The sequence below is a fragment of the Mobula hypostoma genome, chromosome 4 (assembly GCF_963921235.1).
Source record: "Mobula hypostoma chromosome 4, sMobHyp1.1, whole genome shotgun sequence".
In the NCBI taxonomy this organism is placed as follows: Eukaryota; Metazoa; Chordata; class Chondrichthyes; order Myliobatiformes; family Myliobatidae; genus Mobula; species Mobula hypostoma.
In genome coordinates this window covers 49,719,065-49,740,277 of record NC_086100.1, presented here as the reverse complement: position 1 = coordinate 49,740,277, position 21,213 = coordinate 49,719,065, and the positions used below count along the sequence as shown (strand labels likewise).

At 39.6% G+C, this 21,213-nt stretch overlaps 1 protein-coding gene across 1 annotated transcript in view; it reads right to left on the bottom strand.

The window, feature by feature from the left end:
- Positions 1-21,213, bottom strand: part of zmat3 (zinc finger, matrin-type 3) — a 100,970-nt gene that overhangs the window by 50,084 nt on the left and 29,673 nt on the right. The window contains exons 2-3 of the mRNA XM_063047286.1: positions 6,267-6,616; positions 4,804-4,923 (exon numbers count right to left, since the gene is read on the bottom strand). Coding sequence (XP_062903356.1) covers positions 4,804-4,923; positions 6,267-6,616 — 470 coding nt within the window. The remainder of the gene's footprint in view (positions 1-4,803; positions 4,924-6,266; positions 6,617-21,213) is intronic.

Genomic DNA, 21,213 nt, shown 5'->3' with positions numbered 1-21,213 from the left:
CACTACCAGATACACTCAACGCCTTCTATTCCTGCACTGAAAGGGAGAACATACCTACAGCTGTGAAAATCCCTGCTGCACCTGATGACCTTATGACCTCTGTCTCGGAGGCCGATGTTATGCTGTCTTTAAAGAGAGTGAACCCTCGCATGGCGGAAGGTCCCAATAGAGTAACTGGTAAGGCTCTGAAAACCTGTGCCAACCAGCTGGCAGGAGTATTCAAGGCTATGTTCAACCTCTCACTGCTATGGGCAGAAGTTCCCACTTGTTTCAAAAACGCAACAATTATACCAGTGCCTAAGAAGAACAATGTGAGCTACCTTAATGATTATTGCCTGGTAGTGCTCACATCTACAGTGATGAAATGCTTTGAGAGGTTGGTCATGACTAGACTGAACTCCTGCCTCAGCAAGGGCCTGGACCCATTGCAATTTGCCTATCACCACAAAAGGTCAACAGCAGATACAATCTCCATGGCTCATCACACGGCTTTAACCGCTTAGACAATACAAACACCAATGTCAGGATGCTGTTTATCAACTATAGCTCAGCATTTAATACCATCACTCCCACAATCCTGACTGAGAAGTTGCAGAACCTGGCCTCTGCATCTCCCTCTGCAATTGGATTCTCGACTTCCTAACCGGAAGACCAGACCCAGTGCGGATTGGTGATAACATCTCCTTGCTGACGCACCTAAGGGGTGTGTGCTTTGCCCCCTGCTCTCTCTCTATATATTCATTTCTGTGTAGCTAGACATAACTCAAATACTATCCAACACAAATAAAAGTTGCTGGTGAACGCAGCAGGCCAGGCAGCATCTCTAGGAAGAGGTACAGTCGACGTTTTGGGCCGAGACCCTTCGTCAGGACTAACTGAAATGAGAGCTAGTAAGAGATCGTTTCGCTGAACACCTATGCTCTGTCCGCCAGAGAAAGCAGGATCTCCCAGTGGCCACACATTTTAATTCCACATCCCATTCCATTCTGATATGTCTATCCACGGCCTCCTCTACTGTAAAGATGAAGCCACACTCAGGTTGGAGGAACAACACCTTATATTCCGTCTGGGTAGCCTCCAACCTGATGGCATGAACATTGACTTCTCAAACTTCCGCTAATGCCCCACCTCCCCCTCGTACCCCATCCGTTATTTATTTATTTATATACACACTTTCTTTTTCTCTCTCTTCTTTTTCTCCCTCTGTCCCTCTCACTATACCCCTTGCCCATCCTCTGGGTTTCCCCCCCTCCCCCTTTTCTTTCTCCCTGGGCCTCCTGTCCCATGATCCTCTCATATCCCTTTTGCCAATCAACTGTCCAGCTCTTGGCTCCATCCCTCCCCCTCCCGTCTTCTCCTATCATTTCGGATCTCCCCCTCCCCCTCCCACTTTCAAATCTCTTACTAGCTCTTCTTTCAGTTAGTCCTGACGAAGGGTCTCGGCCCGCAATGTCAACTGTACCTCTTCCTAGAGATGCTGCCTGGCCTGCTGCGTTCACCAGCAACTTTTATGTGTGTTACTTGAAATTCCAGCATCTGCAGATTTCCTCGTGTTTGTGTACTCAAATACCATCTATAAATTTGTTGATGATACAACCATTGTTGGTAGAATCTCAGGTGGTGACGAGAGGGTGTACAGGAGCGAGATATGCCAACTAGTGGAATGGTGTCACAGCAACAACCTAGCACTCAATATCAGTATAACGAAAGATTGCGGACCTCTGGAAGGGTAAGACAAAGGCACACGTACCAATTCTCGTAGCGGGATCAGAAGTGGAGAGAGTGAGCAGTTTCAAGTTCCTGGGTGTCAAGATCTCTGAGGACCTAACCTGGTACCAATATATCAATGCAGTTATAAAGAAGGCAATACAGTGGCTATACTTCATGCGGAGTTTGAAGAGATTTGGTATGTTAACAAATACACTCAAAAACTTCTTTAGATGTACCGTGGAGAGCATTCTGACAGGCAGCATCACTGTCCACTGCACAGGACTGAAAGAAGCTGCAGAGGGTTGTAAATTTAGTCGGCTCTGTCATGGGTACTAGCCTACAAAGTACCCAGGACATCTTCGAGGAACGGTGTCTCAGAAAGGCAGCGTCCATTATTAAGGACCTCCAGCACCCAGGGCATGCCCTCTTCTCACTGTTACCATCAGGTAGGAGGTACAGAAGCCTGAAGGCACACACTCAGCAATTCAGGAACAGCTTCTTCCCCCCTGCCATCCAATTCCTAAATGGACATTGAACCCTTGGATATTACCTCACTTTTTTCATATATATTATTTGTTCTTTTGCACAATTTTTAATCTATTCAATATACGTATACTGTAATTGATTGATTTATTTATTTTTTATTATTATGTTTTTTCCTTCTATATTACGTATTGCATTGAACTGCTGCTAAGTTAACAAATTTCACGACACATGCCGGTGATAATAAACCTGATTCTGATTATGATTATGATCACTGGATGCAAAGTGTTCCTCCACACAAACTTTTTCCCTTACTCACTCCCTAACAGCAGATTAAGAATCGCACACTCTCGTTGGGACTTCTGTGCAATGATTAAAGAAACTTCCCTGAACACATTTGACAAACTCTATCCCATCTAGTTATTTTACAGTGTAGGAGTCCAGTCAATATAAGGAAAGTTAAAATCACCAACTAACCCAATCTTATGTTTCTTGCAATCTCTCTACAAAATTGTTTCTCTAATTCCCGTGGACTGCTCAGTGGCCTGTATTATAGCACCATTAACATGTTTATTTCTCAGTTCCACCCATAACATTTCACTAGATAAGTTCTCCAGTCTATCCTGACTAGGTATGCCGTGACATATTCCCTGACTAATAACATCACCCTTCCTCCTGCTCTGTCACGTCTAAAACAATGGAATGCCATAATATTGAGCTGCCGGCTCTCCCCCTCCTGCAACCAAGTCTCACTAATGGCTACAATATCACAATTCCATTGATTCTTGCCCTGACCTCATCTGCCTTTCCTACGATACTTCTTGCATTGAAATATATGTAGCTCAGGACATTAGTTGCACCATGCTCAACCTTTTGATTCCTAACTTTGTCTGAGGTCTTATCAACAGTTGTCTCCACAACCTCTGCACTAACTGTTCTGACACCCTGGTTCCCATCCCCCTGCAATTCTAGTTTAAACCCCACCATGCAGCACTAGCAAATCTTCTTGCTAGGATTTCAGTCCCCTTCCAGTTCAAGTGCAAACCATCTCTTCGGTGCAGGTCCCATCTTCCCTGGAAGAAAGCCCAATGATCCACAAATCTTACACTCCTACACCAACTCCTTAGCCATATGTTGAACTGTATAATCTTTCTATCTCTGGCCTCACTAGCACGTGGCATGGGTAGCAATCTTGAGATCACAACCCTGGGGGTCCTGCCCTTTAACTTAGTACCCAAATCCTTGAATTCTCTTTGCAGAACCTTGTCACTCTTCCTACCTATCTCACTGGTAACTACAAGGACCATGACCTCTGGATGTTCGCCCTCCCACTTAAGAATGCTGATGTCTCGATCAGAGATATCCCAGGCCCTGACACCCGGGAGGCAGCGTACCTCTGGGAATCTCATTCTTGTCCATAGAACCTCCTTTTTGTATCCCTAACTAATGAATCCCCTATTACCACAGCTCTCCTCTTCTCCCCCTTCCCTTCTGAATCACAGAGTCAGACAGTGTCAGAGACCTGACTGCTGTGACTTTCCTCTGCTAGGTCATCCCTTCCCAACAGTATCCAAAGTGACATATCTGTTGTTGAGTGGGATGGACACAGGGATACTCTGCACTGGCTGTTTAACACCTTTCTCCTTCCTGTCACCCAATTTCCTGTGCCCTGCACCTTGGGTGTAGCTACCTCTCTATATGTCTTATCTATCACACCCTCAGCCCCCCCAAATGATCAAGAGTTCATCCAGTTCCAGCTCCATCTCCTAAGTGCGGACTGTCAGAAGTTGCAGCTAGATGCACTTTTCACAGGTGTCATTGTCAGGGACACTGGGTGTCCCTGCCCTCCAACATTCCGCAAGAAGGCATTCCACTCTCCTTCCTGGCATCTCTACTGTTCTAACTGAGAAAATATAGAGAAGGGGAAGGGAACTCTACCTACAACTTTTTTCTACCTTCTCTGACTGAAACCTCAAAAGATAATATAAAGTGTATCTGCCATCCGATATCTAAAGAGTCCACGGCCACCACCTCACTATTCCTCTTTTGCACTATTTATTTTGTATCTTATTATAATATATATTAATTATTTTATGTCTTACGCTATACTGCTGCCACAAAACAACAAATTTCACAACATATGTCTGATTGATTCTGATTGGATTTTGGTGATAGGTTCTTGATTAGTAAATGCCTTAAAGGGGAGAAAACAGGGTTCAGAGGGATAATAAATCAGACATGATGACTCAATGGGCCGAATAGTTTAATGTGTTCCTATGTCTTAAGTTCCAAACTTAGCAGACCTGTCATTGATATGAAACAATAGGACAAGATAAATACAATTTTTAAAAAATTTATTGCTCATTACACTATTCAAAATCCTCAACATACATTAGATAATTTAAAAATCCACTGTTACATTGGCTCTGCAATGGTTTGGAACTTGCATATGTTATGTATACAGTAAATGCTAGAAAAGTAAGTGTAGAAACACAAGCATTATTTATCTAGCTGAAATTCAACTACAGTGCCAAATTATGATGCTTTCCAGGAAACATAACTGCTGTAAGCTTTAGACATTTCTCCAATACCAACATACACTTATAATACCTGGGATGCTGAAGGATGAAGCTGTGCGGCTGGTTGATCTACAGGATGAGTCACTTTGGAAGTAGATACACATTGATGTCCAGCATAATAATTACGAAGTTTCTTTGAGTGATTTTTACCCTAAAATAAACATTATTTATTAAATTATTTGGGGAGAGAGCGAACATATACATTTGCATGATATGATCATTATGCAGTAAGTATTTTCAATATTTTTGGTATTTTGCTTAAGAAATACATAGTACTGCCTTTCTCAACTTTGCCCTCTTTTCATTTAGCTTTATGACCTATGATTACTTCATCATTTTCTCTGTTTATTCACAAACTGACATTCTCCCTAGTCAAAAAGTTATGAAGTCAAGGCAAGATCGATCATCTTTGGTCTTAACTGATGATTCTAAATAGTAGTTAACACTATGCGTTAGACTTACAGCTCCACAATTGCTAGCTTACTTCTGTTTCCAAAATTTTCTACTTAGGTTTTTTAAAAGCAGTGTGCTTTGCTTACTGAAAAATGTGAATGTGGTTTAATGTAAGTGGTATTTCAGTTTGTGAATATGGTTTAATGTAAGTGGTATTTCAGTTTGTCAAGTTGCTGTGCAGCATAATGAGTGATCCTTACATGAAAGCTATTTGATCTTCTTTGTGTGGATTCAAACAGATGCCTTCAATACTTGCATTTTATATTTACTTCTCTGGGTCCATTGGTTATCTAAAAACAGAAATTCATGTATTTCTAGTTGCTCCCCTTTTTTAAAAAAATCCTATCTCCTTCCCCTCACTAACCCCCTCTCTGTCATTCCCTTGTCTTCTTTACACCTTGCTGTTCCCCTCTGATTACTTCCCCTATTCCTTTCTCCCATTCCTCTCATCTTCTTCCTTTTATTTTCTCTGTCCTTCAATATGCTCTATTCCTCCCAATTGCTCAATATAATACCATTTGAACAAGAGTGTGTATGTGTGTGCTCATGGGCAAGCACACATGTCAGATAGCAGCAGGAGAAAAATTCGGAAATTAAGGGACAAAGTAAATAAAGTTGACAAAAATTGAACTATGCTCATTAACTTTCAAACAATAATTCAAGTCACTTTTTGTAGTAATTACCTTCTCAGTACATAGGGTGTGTTCCCAATACTGGGAAGAGCAATTTGGCAGAAATTTTCTGGTTTTATGCATATAATTGCACATGTACGATCACTAAGGTCTGGTATTCTACTTATTCTTTAACAATGGTTGCAACTGTTAGCGTCATCAATTTTACATCTGAATCTAGCCTAATATACAAAGTATTATGAAAACAAAAGCAGTGTTCGTTTTTAAAATGATGATTGCTCAATAATTATACCCTCGTCTTATTTCACCTGAAAGCAAGAAAACAAAATCACCCCTGGTTATTTCAATAGTTCAATAGAGTATAAATATATTCACAGATGCACATTCAGTTCATTGTTGGCCTACTTACCTGGTAATGTGCCTGTGCTTGCTGAGTTGAATTGAGAGACACATTGCACAGTTTACAATGTAGTGGTCTACAGAGATCTGCTAAAACAGGATCTTGGTCTGCATCAAAAGATGGTGCTTTTTCTTGTGATAAAAGATCATTCTCTGACTGAGATGGTTTAAACATCTTTGTAGGTAACATTTGTGAGGATGGTGGCATCATTGCAGGCGAGATTGACTGAAGGTTCTGGGATCGCTTTGAAAGCAGAGGCTGGATAGTAAAAGGCTGCAGTGTCTGGGACAAAGTTGTATGCTGATATGACTGTTGACACATTGGAGATTCAAAGGCAGACTCTATCTTTGTGTCTTGGGCTGAACAAAAGAATAAAATTAAATACCTGTATTATATGTTTGCATGCACTTCCTATCTGCACCACTCAAGTTTCTGCGGTTTTCATTGGTTTAATACTTCGATAATTTCCTCTGCAATCTCTAAATTACCATACCTTCACATACATATTGCATAACCACCAATTAATCTACAGTCACTTTCTGACTGCATTAGTTTAGTAACACTCTTCACTTTCTAAAGTTAAATCCAATTATGCTAATTTTTTTTATTCAAAAGCAAAATTCTTCAAATGCTGCAGATCTCAAATACATACAAATAATACAAGAATAACCTCAGTACAAGTATTGGGAAACTGATTAAATATTCAGGTTATAAACCGGAAGCACAGGGTAAAATACGCTTACTGCCCACACTCACCCTGAGTGCTACTCCTGCAGCTGCAATAATTACTTGTGGTCCTGCAGCTCCAGACTACCCTAATGGATCACTGCTGTAAAATAAAACTCTGAACTATATCTAAATGCCTCCAGCATCAATGATTGTTCAAATGGATTCAATTCTCTTCAGTCTCTCCTGCTATATAGCATTGCAAAAACCCCACTTCTTAAAGTATAGCACAAGTTGATGTTATTTTAGGACTGACAGACGCCAATACAAGAGTTCAAAATTATATTGTTACAGTTGAAGCTTTCCGAGCCAAATTATCCATTGAGCAAATTGCACCTAAAATAAGAATGCTTCTGCATTCAGAATTCTGATTGAAATAAATCATGTGTTTCTGGAAGTTGCCTAGTTTTTTGAGCAAAACTGGATTCAGCTGTGCAAATGCAAGTATTTTAAAATGTATATGTAAAGCATATTACATAAACCACAACATGACATCCAATTGTCATTTAGCAGTTACACTGGGAATATAAAGAAACCAATGTTGAAGACTAACAAAAGTACAAATCATTCAAATACAGTGGCTTCTAGTTAATTGGCCCATTGGTTAATCGGGGGAGCTGCTTATTTGGGACAACTCTAAGAAAAACAAAAACCAATTGAGAAAATAGCCATTATTCCCTTTACCTCTTAATTGGGATAGGATGACCAACTAGCATCAGTCATGTGTAGTTGTGTGGCCATTAGACAGCACACTGTGCTTGGAGAGCACAGTTTTTAAAATAGTGCAAGTTGAGTGAGTTCATGTTCAAAAAGTAGTAGTTTTTGTCACTGATAGTTGATAAGACAATTCAGAACTATCTTGCTCACTGGAGTTTCAATCATTCAGCTTGGTGATGCCAGAAACAGCCAGGAGTGAAGATGAAATAAATTTCACTACTTCAACACGATAGAAACCATGAAGAATTTGAAGGTGTTGATAATCATCTTGAATGTTACAATGAAAATTAGGATTTGGAGGATGCAATTGCCAAAAGCGTTGTATTAAAGCAAACTATTATCTGCACTAGGTGTCTGCGCTAATTTTGTTCATTTACAGTCAACCAAAAGAACATGGCAATGTACACTGAATGAATTCCTCCATCATTAACTATTAGGAACTAATACACAGTTTTATAGTACTATTGCAGTATTGCGAAGTCAGCTCCAGCAGACTGGGCGGATGAGATCTACAGAGATCCAACAACTAGAAAGGCAGTTCTACAATGCACAATGTGCATGACAAGGCACAGACAAAACCATTACAACCAGGGAAGGCCCCAACTGTGACACCACTCAAACCACTGGACCCAGACCTCTGAGATCGAGTGGAACTGCCTCACTGCAATGGCTTTTCCACTTTAAAAACTGTCCCATGCAGTTTCCTGTCATTGTTGGATGTAATAATCACCACCACCGCATTAGTAGCACTCTAATTTGTCTGTATTTATTTATTTGTTGAGGTGCAGCACGGGACAGGCCCTTCTGGCCCTTCAAGTTGTGCTGCCCAGCAATCCCCCGATTTAATCCTAGCCTAATCACAGGACAACTTATAATGACCAATTGACTTACAAACTAGTGTATCTTTAGACTGTGAGAGGAAACTGGAACACCCTGAGAAAACCCACGCAGTCATAGGGAGAATATATAAACTCTTTACAGGCAGCAGCGGGAATAATTTGGTACTCAGTTAAATGGTAATTTGTATTTTTTTATATACTTTTTTGACTATTTCCATGGAACTTCAGCTAATTGGGCCAAAATATGCTGGTTTTGATGTGGCCCCATTAACCGGAATCCGCCATTCACATTTCTAATGCATCTCACTCCTAAGAAAATTAGTCTAGAGATCCTGCAATGTAACCAAATTAAATATTCCTAGTAACTACAAAAGTTTTGAATGTTTTTGTCCACTGGATGCTTTGTTCATTCACAAACAATATTCACCATCTTCACTACAAAACTATATTGAAGATTTTGCTCTAGAGTATTATTTCCATCATAGTGTACCTTCTCCTTCACTCAAGACTTTTGCAACTAAACAGACATCAAAAGAGCATTTATGAATCAGAATACCCTCTCCATTTACAATCATCTTGCCTAATGAAACTTATTATTACAACTTATAAATGATAAAAATCATGTAAATAAAAAGGAAAAGGTGGGAAAGATCCATAAGACTCAGTGTTTCTAAAAAGATGGAGTGAGTTTTAATGACTTACAGTATCACCCTTATGTCAAACTTACTTACATATCTCAATCAAGGCCAAGCTGTATCCCATCCTTTAATGTTGTTTTCCCTCTTATGTTATTAAAATGGTATTCTTGAAGCAGCACTGCTAGATCTTCTGTGATTGCCACTAGATGTGGCAATTCTTACACTCAGTGCTATGGGCTATGAAAGCAAGCATGCCAAATGCCTTGTTCAAGACCTTATACACTTGTGTTTCCACTTTTAACATGCTGTGAACTTGCACCCGCTAGGTCTCCTGTACATCAATGCCCCCAAGACCCTTACCATTATGTCTGCATATCCTACCAGAATCTGCATTCCCAAAGTGAATTGACTCACATTTGTCTGGATTAAACACTACCATTCCAATAACTTTTGTGTGTTAAAATATGCTCATATGGCCTTTGTAATGACTCCACCACTTGCATGTCATCTGCAGACTTACTTCTCAGACTCCCTACATTCTCATGCACTTGATTTATACACTACAAACAGCAAAGATCCTAGCACCAATCTCAATCACTAGCACATGCGCCACAACCTTCCATGTCTAATGATTCTAGTGCCTGGAATAAAAATATTCCAGCCTATTCATCATCTTCTTTTAACTACAGTACTTCATTCCAGGCAATATCCTGGTGAATCTCTTCAGCATTCTTTCCATTATTGCCATATCACACTCAATCCCTAAATGTCCCTAGTGGGCGAACATTCCCACAGATTATTTCTATACACTACTAAGGCAACAAGGTAGTGATCTATGTATCAGTCAACACACCCCAGGCTGCAAACATCCTCTGGGAAAAAAGCTCCCAACCCAAACTTCTCACCTCTGCCATGAAATGTCTTCACTCTATCCACAAGTCTCATCTGTATACTTTTATCAGACCCCTCTCAGCTTCCACAGATCCAAGCAAAATAAACAAAACCCACCAACCAATGCCTCAACTAAGATTTACCCATCTCAGGAAACATTCACAAATCTCCTCCACAACTGCCCTCATTTAAACTATGCCCCTCTCCAAACACCTTTGGATGAAGGCAAGAATGCCCTCTGTATCACACCACCCACTTGAGTTGCCATACTCAGAGATCCAGAGAACTTGCCCAAGGTCACCCTGCTCCTCAACACACCCGAGAGCCCCACAATTAATTAAATAGATCCCTTCCTAGTTTACAATTCATGAAAGGATGTATAATTCATTTATTACTGTAAAATCTAATTCAGCAATGAAATGCTACAAGAGATCTACTGAACTTGGACCTCTGCTAAACAATAAGCCTAAGGGCTTTTAATTCAGGGGTATATGCTTACAAGACCTATGCCACAATATTAATCTCAGACTGCCATAACTGATCATATACTAGTCCTGTAGAAAATCTGTTGAGGCATGGAAAACTCAATTATGCACTTCCATTCATCAATCCACCACACAGAGAAGGCAACTTTGGAAATTCTAATAGAAATGTAGAATATTTTGTGTTTAAGTTCAATATTGACATTGCATCCTGTCCTAACTGGATAATTCAGCTAACTCTTACATCAATTAATATTTGAAATCTGACCAAATTAGGATTTGATTCCACAGCTGACACATGGGCATACTATTCTCTATTTTGGATATGGGATTTCTTCATGACTTGCTGAACTGTTTCTATATGTGTAATGACAAATTGAAAATATTAAATTTTCCATGCATCACTGATTTAATCTTACTTCCTCATTCGCTAGAGATCTGTGACAAAAGGTACAAACTAAGAAAAACAAAAATCATAGGAAACAATTTTGTAGGTTGTTTCAGAAAGTTACTTACCTCTCCAAACTTTCCATCTGATTCAACTTATAAATAAATGAATATTGAAGTGTGAACTTCCCAATCTAGTGAAACCACTTTTTACTGGCTGTCTTTAGAGATGCGGCTCGTTAGCCCCTCCAGACTCAGTGGAGAGAAAACCACCTTTCCCAGACTCCATACCTCTAGGGTAGATATGACTTGGATCCCGCCAAACCTGTGAAGTTTGGATGTCTCACCCACCCAAACACCAGTTTGTGTGAATACTGTGTAATCTGCTGCCCCTTGCAATTGCCTGTCTGCTAGAAATAACAGGTCGTACACCTCATACAATTATAAAGAATGTATATTTATGAATGTTAACTTAACCAAAGAGTTATTAAACAAAAGAAAGTAAAAACAAAAATGACCCATTATAATTGAACAGTCAAATATGCACAGGTTGAAGCTTCAACCTTCCAAAAGCCGATGTGTCCAATGTACTCACGGTGGCAACTCATATTCATCAATCCCCGGTAGAATTCCCCCCTTGGGCGCCATCGGATTGAATCCTACAGCCAGTTCTCTCGAGCTTCTTCCCTCTCCATCTCCCACCAAAAAAGACCTTGACCCACCTCAGTTTCCATCACAAAACCTTTTCCCCAGCATTCTCTAGAACCTTCTCCCAGTTCCACCCTCCTGATTGGATGATGCAACATTCCTAAGCATCCTTTATCTTTAACAGTAACCCAAACACACTGTTTCTACAGAAAATTATTACCCGAAATACCCTACAAGATTAGCAACAATATCTTTACCAGGGCGTTACATTCTCCCCCCACAAAACAGTCATACCTTCATGACAGTTTTCAAAGGAATGTTGTGATGTCAGGATGTCCAATCCATTGTAAATGGTAGGGATATATCTCACTAGGGGATAGGTGCAACACTCTGTTCCCCTGATGCAATATAGGCCAGCCTATCTGGGGGTTTCCTGACTCCATGAGACCTCCTTATCCCATCATCTACTTCTTCAGTCTCAAACACTACTTGGGATCTTTCCTGTCTACTTGGAGAAGCCTCCCCCTGTCCATTACTCGTGCCTTGCAGCAACTCAGTTCTCCCTGTCACTTGACTAAGCTCAGCTTCATTCTCAAATACTTTGGAGCCCAGTTTCCTTTCATTATCCAGCTGCAAGCCTGCTTATCCACTGCTAGTCACCCCCGCTACATCAGCATCAGCCTGGGGAAGTTCGGGAATCTTCATCAATTATTGGGGAGTTTGCATAAGGTAGCATATACCACACCCCATTTCCTCATCCTCCGAGTCTGTACAACATTCAGTGGTTAGGTAATCTTCAGGTTTCTCCACTGACCGTCTTTCCACTCTCCCAAGTCACTGCAGTGTTATCCTACCAGGTGTAGGGTCCACGTCAGGCTCTGGGTCAACACGTACCTCTTGTCCTAGAGGCAAAAGGTGGTTCCGAAAGAGAATCCTGACAGGTCCATTCTCGCCTTCTGCCTTCATTCGAAAAACTGGCACATGTGGCATCTGAATCTCCACTCCACCTGGCAATCAGCCAACTTATACTTCTCTGGTAGCCCCAAATTCCTTATGAGAACTCTGTCTCCAGGCACCAGTTGGGAGAACCTAATCTTTTGATCATATCTCCTCTTGTTTTCTTGATTCTGCTTGGTAGCAGAAACCTCTGCTAGTTCATAAGCCTTTTGCAATTCCCTCCTCATGTCAGACCCATACTTAAGATAGATCTTCTGTGGCAAGTCTTCCCTACCAATCCCAAAACAGAGGTCTACAGGCAATCTTGCTTTGTGCCCAAACGTCAAATAATATGGCCAGTATCCAGTAGCTTCATCTTGTGTACAGTTGTAGCAGTGGACCAGATGCCCAATATGCTGACTCTATTTGTTCTTCTAGCTGATATGCAGGGTTTTGATCATGTCCAGCAATTTCCAGTTGAACCTCTTGGACTGGGGATCACTCTGAGGGTGATAAAACTCTTCCATGACTTCTCGACTTCAAGCATGCTCAGTAACTCATGTATGAGCCTACTCACAAAATCCCTTCCCTGATCGCGAACTATCCATCCGGGAAGGCCATAATGAAAGAAATACTTTTCCCGTAACACTCTGGCCATGGTGGATACCCTCTGATCCTTTGCAGGGAAGGCTTGAACATATCTGGTGCAGTGATCAATAATAACTAAAACATTCGCCACATTGCTGAAATCAGGCTCTATGGAGAGGAAATCCATACATATTAGATCGTGACCCCACACTCTGCAAATGGGATAAAGGAGTGGCTCTCATAAGCAACGTCTTCCTCCGAATACACTGAATGCATGACTTAGTCCTCTTCCACCTCAGGCTTCATTCAGGGCCAGTAGAACCAATCTTAGGTCTTGTCTTTCTCTATTAATCTTTTTATTGATTTAAAAGGAACATAAATACAATCAAGAGGAGAATTATCTCAAATATATCTATCAATAACAATACAAACCGAGATTAAAACAGACATTGTCAAAATCATACATATTGTTAAGCTAGTATGAAATATATAATTAAAAAATGAAAACATCAATTCTCCTCTTATCAGTTCACGAAGAGGAAAGAAAAAAACATTGAGTTTTAAATGGAGAGGAAAAAAACCCACTACACTATATATAAAAAAAAAACCCCAAAAAAAGGGGGACTGGGCAGTCCATTTTGAGGATATGACCAAAAAAAAAAGAAAGACTTCGAAAAAAAAGATTGGAAGAGTGATAAATCAAATTAAATGAAAATTTTGGATAAAAGGTCGCCAGATTTGCTCAAATTTAAAGGATGTATCAAATGTCCGACTTCTTATTTTCTCTAAACTTAAACAGGATATAATGGAGGAGAGCCAATAAAAGACTGTAAGTGGATTAGAATCCTTCCACATCAATAAAATGGCTCTCCTAGCCAGTAAAGTCGAAAAGGCTATCATAGGTCGAGCGGAAACAAGAAATATTTCCTGCTTCTGATGGGATAATCCCAAAAATTGCCCTAAGCAAATTAGGTTGTAGATCCAGATCCAAGACTTTTGATAGTATTTTAAAAACATCTCTCCAAAAGTTATCTAGCTTTATACAAGACCAATACATATGAGTTAAAATGGCCAGCTCAGTATTACATCTGTCACAAATTGGAGAAAATATGTGCTAGTTTATCCTTTGACATATAGGCCCGATGCACTACCTTGAACTGTATCAAGGAATGACGGACACAAATAGATGAGTTGTTAACCAAATGAAAAACTTTACTCCACTGATTATCTGAAAATGACTCCGAAACTCCAACTCCCAAGCGCATTTAATTTTATCATTAGATATCATTCATGAGTTCAATAACCGTTTATAGATTATAGCTATCAACCCTTCTTGAAATGGTTTAAACTGAAAGAGAGCGTCTGTCATATTAGGTGGATAAGTAGAAGGGTAACTTGGCAACAAACCACATAAAAAATTCCTAATTTGTAAGTATCTAAAAAAGTGTACATTAGATAAATCATATTTATCCACTAACTGAGAAAAAGGACATTAAACAGTCCCCTAAAAACAGATCTGAAAAAGTTATTATTCCCTTGGTTTTCCAAATTAAAAAGGCCTTTTCCAAAATTGATGGTTTAAAAATAATTGAGATGAATATTACTAGAAAGAATAAAATTATTTAACTCAAAAAATCTACGAAACTGAAACCAAATTCTTAATGTACGTTTAATAATGCAATTAAAATCTTGTCTACTAGCTTGTTACTAGAAAACAAAAAGGGAAGAGGAGCTCCCAGTAAAGAGGCCAAGGAGAATCCTTTCACCGAGTTTTCCTCCAAATCCAACCGTGAAGGACATTCATGTATATCTGAATAGTGAATCCAAAAAGTAATATATCGAATATTAATTGCCCAACAGTACATTCTAAAGTTAGGCAAAGCCATACCACCATCTTTTTTTAAAATTTCTGCTCTAAGGGTTTACTCAATCTAGGATTTTTATTGTTCCAAATATAAGATAAGATTATAGAATCTATTCTGCCAAAGAACTTTTTAGGAACACAGGAAGGAACTGCCTGAAATATATATAAGAATTTTGGTAAAACAATCATTTTAATAGCATTAATTGGATCTATTAATGATAATGTCATAGGTGACCATTTAGAAAGCATTTGTTTGGTGCAGCCAATTACAGGAAAAAATTATATGTATAGAGATCCTTAACATTTTTAAAATCCCCCAAACAAGAATGGAAAGACTCTTAGTTGGCTACAAAAAGTGTTTACAAGCTGTGATACTTGCCAAAGGGGGGTGTTACTTAAGTACGGCCATGCAGGGTGCCCAAACTTTTGCTTCGGGCCCTTTTCCTTTTTTGTTACTGTGAAACTACAAAAGATGGAAATAAAAAAGTTTTCTTGCTTAAAACATTAAAGAAATGTGTCATCTTTAACGTTATATCTTTTGGAAATCAGTTCATCTTTTACTTGCTTAGCTATTCACAGTAACAGAAATTTTGACCAGGGGTGTCCAAACTTTCGCATACCACTGTAATAGTAGGTAAAATATTCTCAAGTCTATTACCCAAGATCTTAGAGAGAATTTTAAAATCCACATTCAATAGAGAGGGGAGGGAGGAAACACCGACTCCGACCATGAGAGGCCTGTGACAGGCATTTTCATGTCTTACAAGGCGGAGATTGGAAGTCTGTGTGGGGCGCCAATCCTCGCACAGACTAGAGCAATGTGTGATTAAGTGCCTTGCTCAAGGGCACAAAGACGCTGCCACAGCTGAGGCTTGAACTAGCAACCTTGATGTAACTAGACGAACGCCTTGACCACTTGGCCACATTCAATAGAGAAATTGGTCTATAAGAGGCACATTCAGGTAAATCTTTATCTTTTTTAAGAATTAAAGAGATTGAAGCTTCATAGAAAGTTTTCGGGAGAGTCCCAGAGGATATATAATCAGTGAAAATTTAACATAAATGAGGTATAAGTATATCAGTAAAAGTCTTATAAAACTCCACTGTATATCCATCCAGTCCCGGAGCCTTAGCTGATTGGACAGAGGATATAGCCCTTGCTATTTCCTCTTGTTTAATGGGTGCATCTAATGTATTCATATCTTGAATAGAGATTTTAGGTGTATTCAATTTTTTGCAAAAAAACTATTCATAAGGGTGATATTATCTGAAAATTCAGACTCGTAAAGATTAGAGTAGAAATACATAAATATCTTATTAATTTCATAAGGATCTACCGTTGCAGTTCTATCAGGTCTTCATATTTTCAGAATCTGTCTTCTAGCCATATTTGCTTTTAACTGACCAGCTAATAATTTGCCTGACTTGTTGTGCTTGGAGTTCCACCCTTTCTTTAAAGAGATCTTCACTAGGCATTACTGAATAAAGTCTATCTACTTCTTTAATCCTATTAGTGATCACTAAAAGTTCCGCCTTAGTTTTCCTTCTTGAACCTACCGAATATGAAATTATCTGTCCTCTAAGAAAAGGTTTCATCGCATCCCAAATAACCAAATTTGACATTCACTCAGTTGTATTTAATTCAAAAAACAGAGAAATTTGCTCTTTAATAAAATTTACAGAAGTTGAATCTTGTAACAATGAAACATTAAATCTCCACTGAGGTATCTGAATATTATCAGAGAGCTCCAAAGTTAGTTTCATGGGTGCACGATCTGACAACGGTATCACATTATAGGCACACTCAACAACAGAGGGCACCAATCACATATCCAGCAAAAAATAACCAATTCTTGAATATTTATGGCATAAATATGAAAAAAAGAAAAATCTTTTTCTTCAGGATATTTAAATCTCCAAATGTCGACCAGACCGTATTCTAATAAAAAAGAATTAATGCAAGTCGCAGCTTTATCTGGGAGCGACGGATTGAGACAGCAGTTAAAGTCACCACTCATAATCAACTTAAATTCATTTAAATTCGGCAATACAGAAAATAGCTTCTTAAAAAATTCAAGACTATATTAGGTGCATACACACACACCAAAGCCACCTTTTGTCCACATAACAAGCCAGTGACAATTAACTATCTTCCAATTAAATCAGTAACAGTATTAAAGTGAACAAAGGGGATTTTAGAATTAATAAAAATAGATACCCCTCTTATTTTATTTACTGATAAAGAATGAAATAAGGGTCCCTTCCAAAATTTAAAAAAGCGATTTTCAACATGCCTACGGATATGAGTCACCTGCGCAAAAATAATATCTGCATGAAGTGTTTTTAATTTCTTAAAAATCTTTCTGCACTTAATAGGTTGGTTCATACCATTTAAATTCCAAGATATTACATTAATTTTAATAAGATCCATATTTAAAGTTTAATTTTAAAATTTTATAAAGTAATCTAATGCGCAGGCGCATTCTAAATTGGAAGAAAGGGCGAAGCATGACTTGATCAGACAGAGAAGGAAAATGATTGACAAAGAAAAACCCCTCAGGACTGCCCAGTCAAAAAAAAACTAACCTAATAGACCCACTCATCCCCCAGAAACCATCCAATAGGCGAACGGCATGCTATTCTAATAACCTTTAACCCCTGTCTCCAGCTGGCAGCTCCTGTTTACAAAGTAAAAGGTTACCACCACCAAAAAGACATAACAAAGAATATATAAAGAAGTAAACAGATTCCAAATATTTTCATATTATGTCTAACAGTAGTTAAGACCGAATTAACAACGGCCATCTTACATCCATTTAATATATGCAGCCATGCATTGAAAAAAAGGATAAATCCAATCAACTAATATACAACTAATATTAAAGACTTACAAATCAAAGAAAAAGTAAGTAAATATATATGTATTAAATTCAAAGCTACATTAACTGTTAAAGCAAACAACAACAGATCTAAGTGAGTTAGCCAAGTCTGTGTCTAGGCATTCATAAAACGTGGAGTGGACTTTCATCAACGGCGTTACAAACCACTCCAAGCTAAGGATCAACTTTTTCAAATTGCTTACGAAGTGGACTCAAACTCTTTTATAAATTTCCAACCGTCTTCTAGAGAGTCAATCCGTTTTAGATGAACATTGGGTGCAGTAATCATCAGACCAGCCTGATAACACAACAACGGGCGACAGTTAATTTTAAAAAGTTCCGCCATCACTTCCCAATATTTAATTCTTTCAGCATAATCCTCTGGGGTAAAATCTTCAACTATACGAATCTTAACTTCATTATAAATTAGCTTATCCCTTTTCCTTGCATTCCAAAGAATAGCTTATTTGGTTGTAAAATAATGCAAACACAGAATTACAGGACGTGGTTTAGTTTCGGTTGAAGGCTTAGGACGTCGAATTCGGTGGGCTCTGTCCAATATCGGACAGGCTTCGAGAATGTCACTAAAGAGTGAATATAACATGTTCGAAGAAAACTTTAATGGCTCACCAGTTTCCGTATTTTCAGGCAAATCCAGTATACGTAGATTCATCCTACAATTTCTGCTTTCCAAATCAATCGTTTTCTTCTTAATTCTTGATAATTCTGAAGTAGTCTCATTAATTTTCTTTTCCATAAAAGACATCTTCAAATCCTGCTCTTTAATAGTTTGATTCATTAACTCGAATTCCCTTTCAATTCTATGAGTACTCTGCTTAAGCGTCTGATATCGATCTTCCAGATTCTTCAAAGATTCCTGAACAGCGAGGATGGTTTTTTTCAAGCAATTCATTAGCTTTCATCAATTTATCAATTTTGGTATCCACTGCACCGATCTTCACAGTAATAGCTCCTATTAAAGATAGCATTCTTTCTGAAGTAGAAACTTCCTCTGATTTCTCTGTTGAGGTTCAGAAAGAGTTTTGCCACTTCTTAATTCAGTTCCAGCCATCGTAATTAAATCGCAAATCCTTCAGCAAGTTTAATAAATCTTCAAACTTGAAACGAATCCAGCAGTGGAAAGTAAGTTGTGAAAGATGGAGCTATGACAAAAATGTCTTACTCCATACTTTGTCAAGTGGAGCTCTGATAGGTCTTGTCAAACCCCAAATGACTTGAATCATCATGAAGTGGCTTCAACACAATTCTCTGATGTTTCTCAGGTGAAACTAACTGGGAACACCAAGGCCCGTCTGGAAGATGACGTGACCCAGTACAGAACCTGGTTCTTCAACTCCAATTCATTCCATTCTCTCAGCAGAAGAGGTATGGCAGGCTGTTTCGTCTTTATAAGTTGGGCCATATACCCTTTTGCAACAGCTGATCAAATGAAACCCATCCAAGTTTCATCTCACTAAGCAGCGGCCATTTTCCCAGGACTCAACACAGGCAACTGCGTTGTATTCAAAGCAGTCAAGTTGCAGTAAGCCTGTGGAATGGTCCAACCAGAATGATCCACAGCTCTAACCTGCACAGGCCTTGCCTCTGATCTCCCTGTGACAGAAAATTGGCAAATTGTTTTAACTCCAGATGCAGGAACACTCTCCCACACTCTGTCCATTTCTAGCCCTTTATGCACATGGGTCAGTGCATCCGCATCAATGTTCTGGCTCCCTGACTGGTACTTCAGGCTGAAATCATAGGTAGACAGCGCTGCAAACCAATGATGGCCTGTGACAGAGATCAGAGGTCAGGATACAAGTCAAATATATATATATATATGTTTGCCTGATCCTGATACAGATCCCTCTCAACTGGCATCTGTATGCAATACATGTGGCAGTTGGGGGTTTGCAAAAAGCAAACACAGGTGCTTTCGTCAGCAGCTCCTTCGGCAACTGAAAGGTCTCTTCACATTTTGCATTCTATCTCTCTCCAAAAGGCTCCAAAGGGCCAAGATAAACTTTGCATCTTCTCCTTTCATCCTCCTCCCTTTCTTCCCAAGGAAGGACAACCGCACAGTATCTGATTCAAATGGTGATTCACTTTGAAGTAGTCTTCACTAACCTCCAATAGTACTCACAGAATCCAAGGAATGAGCCTAGAGCACAGACATTCCTGGGCCTTTGCCATGTAGTCACTACCTCTATCTTTGACAGATCCATAGATACTCCATACAATGAGACAGTGTGCCCAATGCAGTTGACAGACATCTTGCAGAACTGACACTTGTCCGGTGACAGTTTTAACCCTTCAGCTTTCAGGTGGCCTAACACCTTCAATAGGCTCATCTCTTGCTCTTCCAGGGTGGACCCAAACACTATGAGATCATCCAGGTACACCAGCACCTCAAGCAAATTCATATCCCCAGTCCTCTCCGTGATATGCTGGAAAGTAACTGGGGCATCCTTTCAAGCTGAAAGAATTCAAGTCAACATATGAATGCCATCTTCTCTTTGTCAGTCTCACTCATGGTATCTGATAATACCCACTCCTTAGGTCCAGCACTCTGAACCATTTCGCTCTACTCAAGCAGGCCAGAGAATCCTCGATCCATGGAACAGTCTACTGGTTGGGGACTGCATGTCGGTTCAGTGTCCAATAGTCAACACACAGTTGTACCTTCCCATTCTTCTTTCTCACCACCACTATGGGTGATGTATAGGGACTCCTGGACTCAAGTGATAATCCCAGCTTCCTTCAGCTTCAGCAAATGCTGCCGAACAACCTCCACCTTTGCGAGTGCCAGTCGCTAAGACCTTTCTCTGAAAGTGGTGTCCTCTGTCACTTAGATGGTGTTGCAAGTACTCTTGGAACAACCCACTTTAAACTTGTCAATAGAAAAGAAATCTTAAAACTTTAACATCTTCTCTGTCAGTCTCCTTTTCCAACCTCCAGTTACCAGGGAGTCACCAAAGTTGAATGACTTAGCTGTCCACTTTCCCATTCCAGATGGACTTTCTCCGGCTTTTCTCACAGGAAAACTAGACATTACAATCACCAGATAAAGATGTGCCATCGGCACTCCCTGCCTGTGGGTGACCTCCCTCTCTGAGGTGTTCCTGACAATCACTGTCATCCTGTTTACCGGTACAACCGACAGCTTCTGCAGTTCAGGCCTCATGAATACCCCAGCAGGTAAGCACGATTCCTCTTCATGGTCTTCTGGAGCAACCACCAGGAGGGTCTCAGCATCAGGCTGTAACACGATGGGGTTGGACTGGATGTACAACACAGTTCCTCATTTGTGCTCACCATGCAGCCTAGGATTGGAGTGCACTTCCTCAAAAGCAGCTCTGAA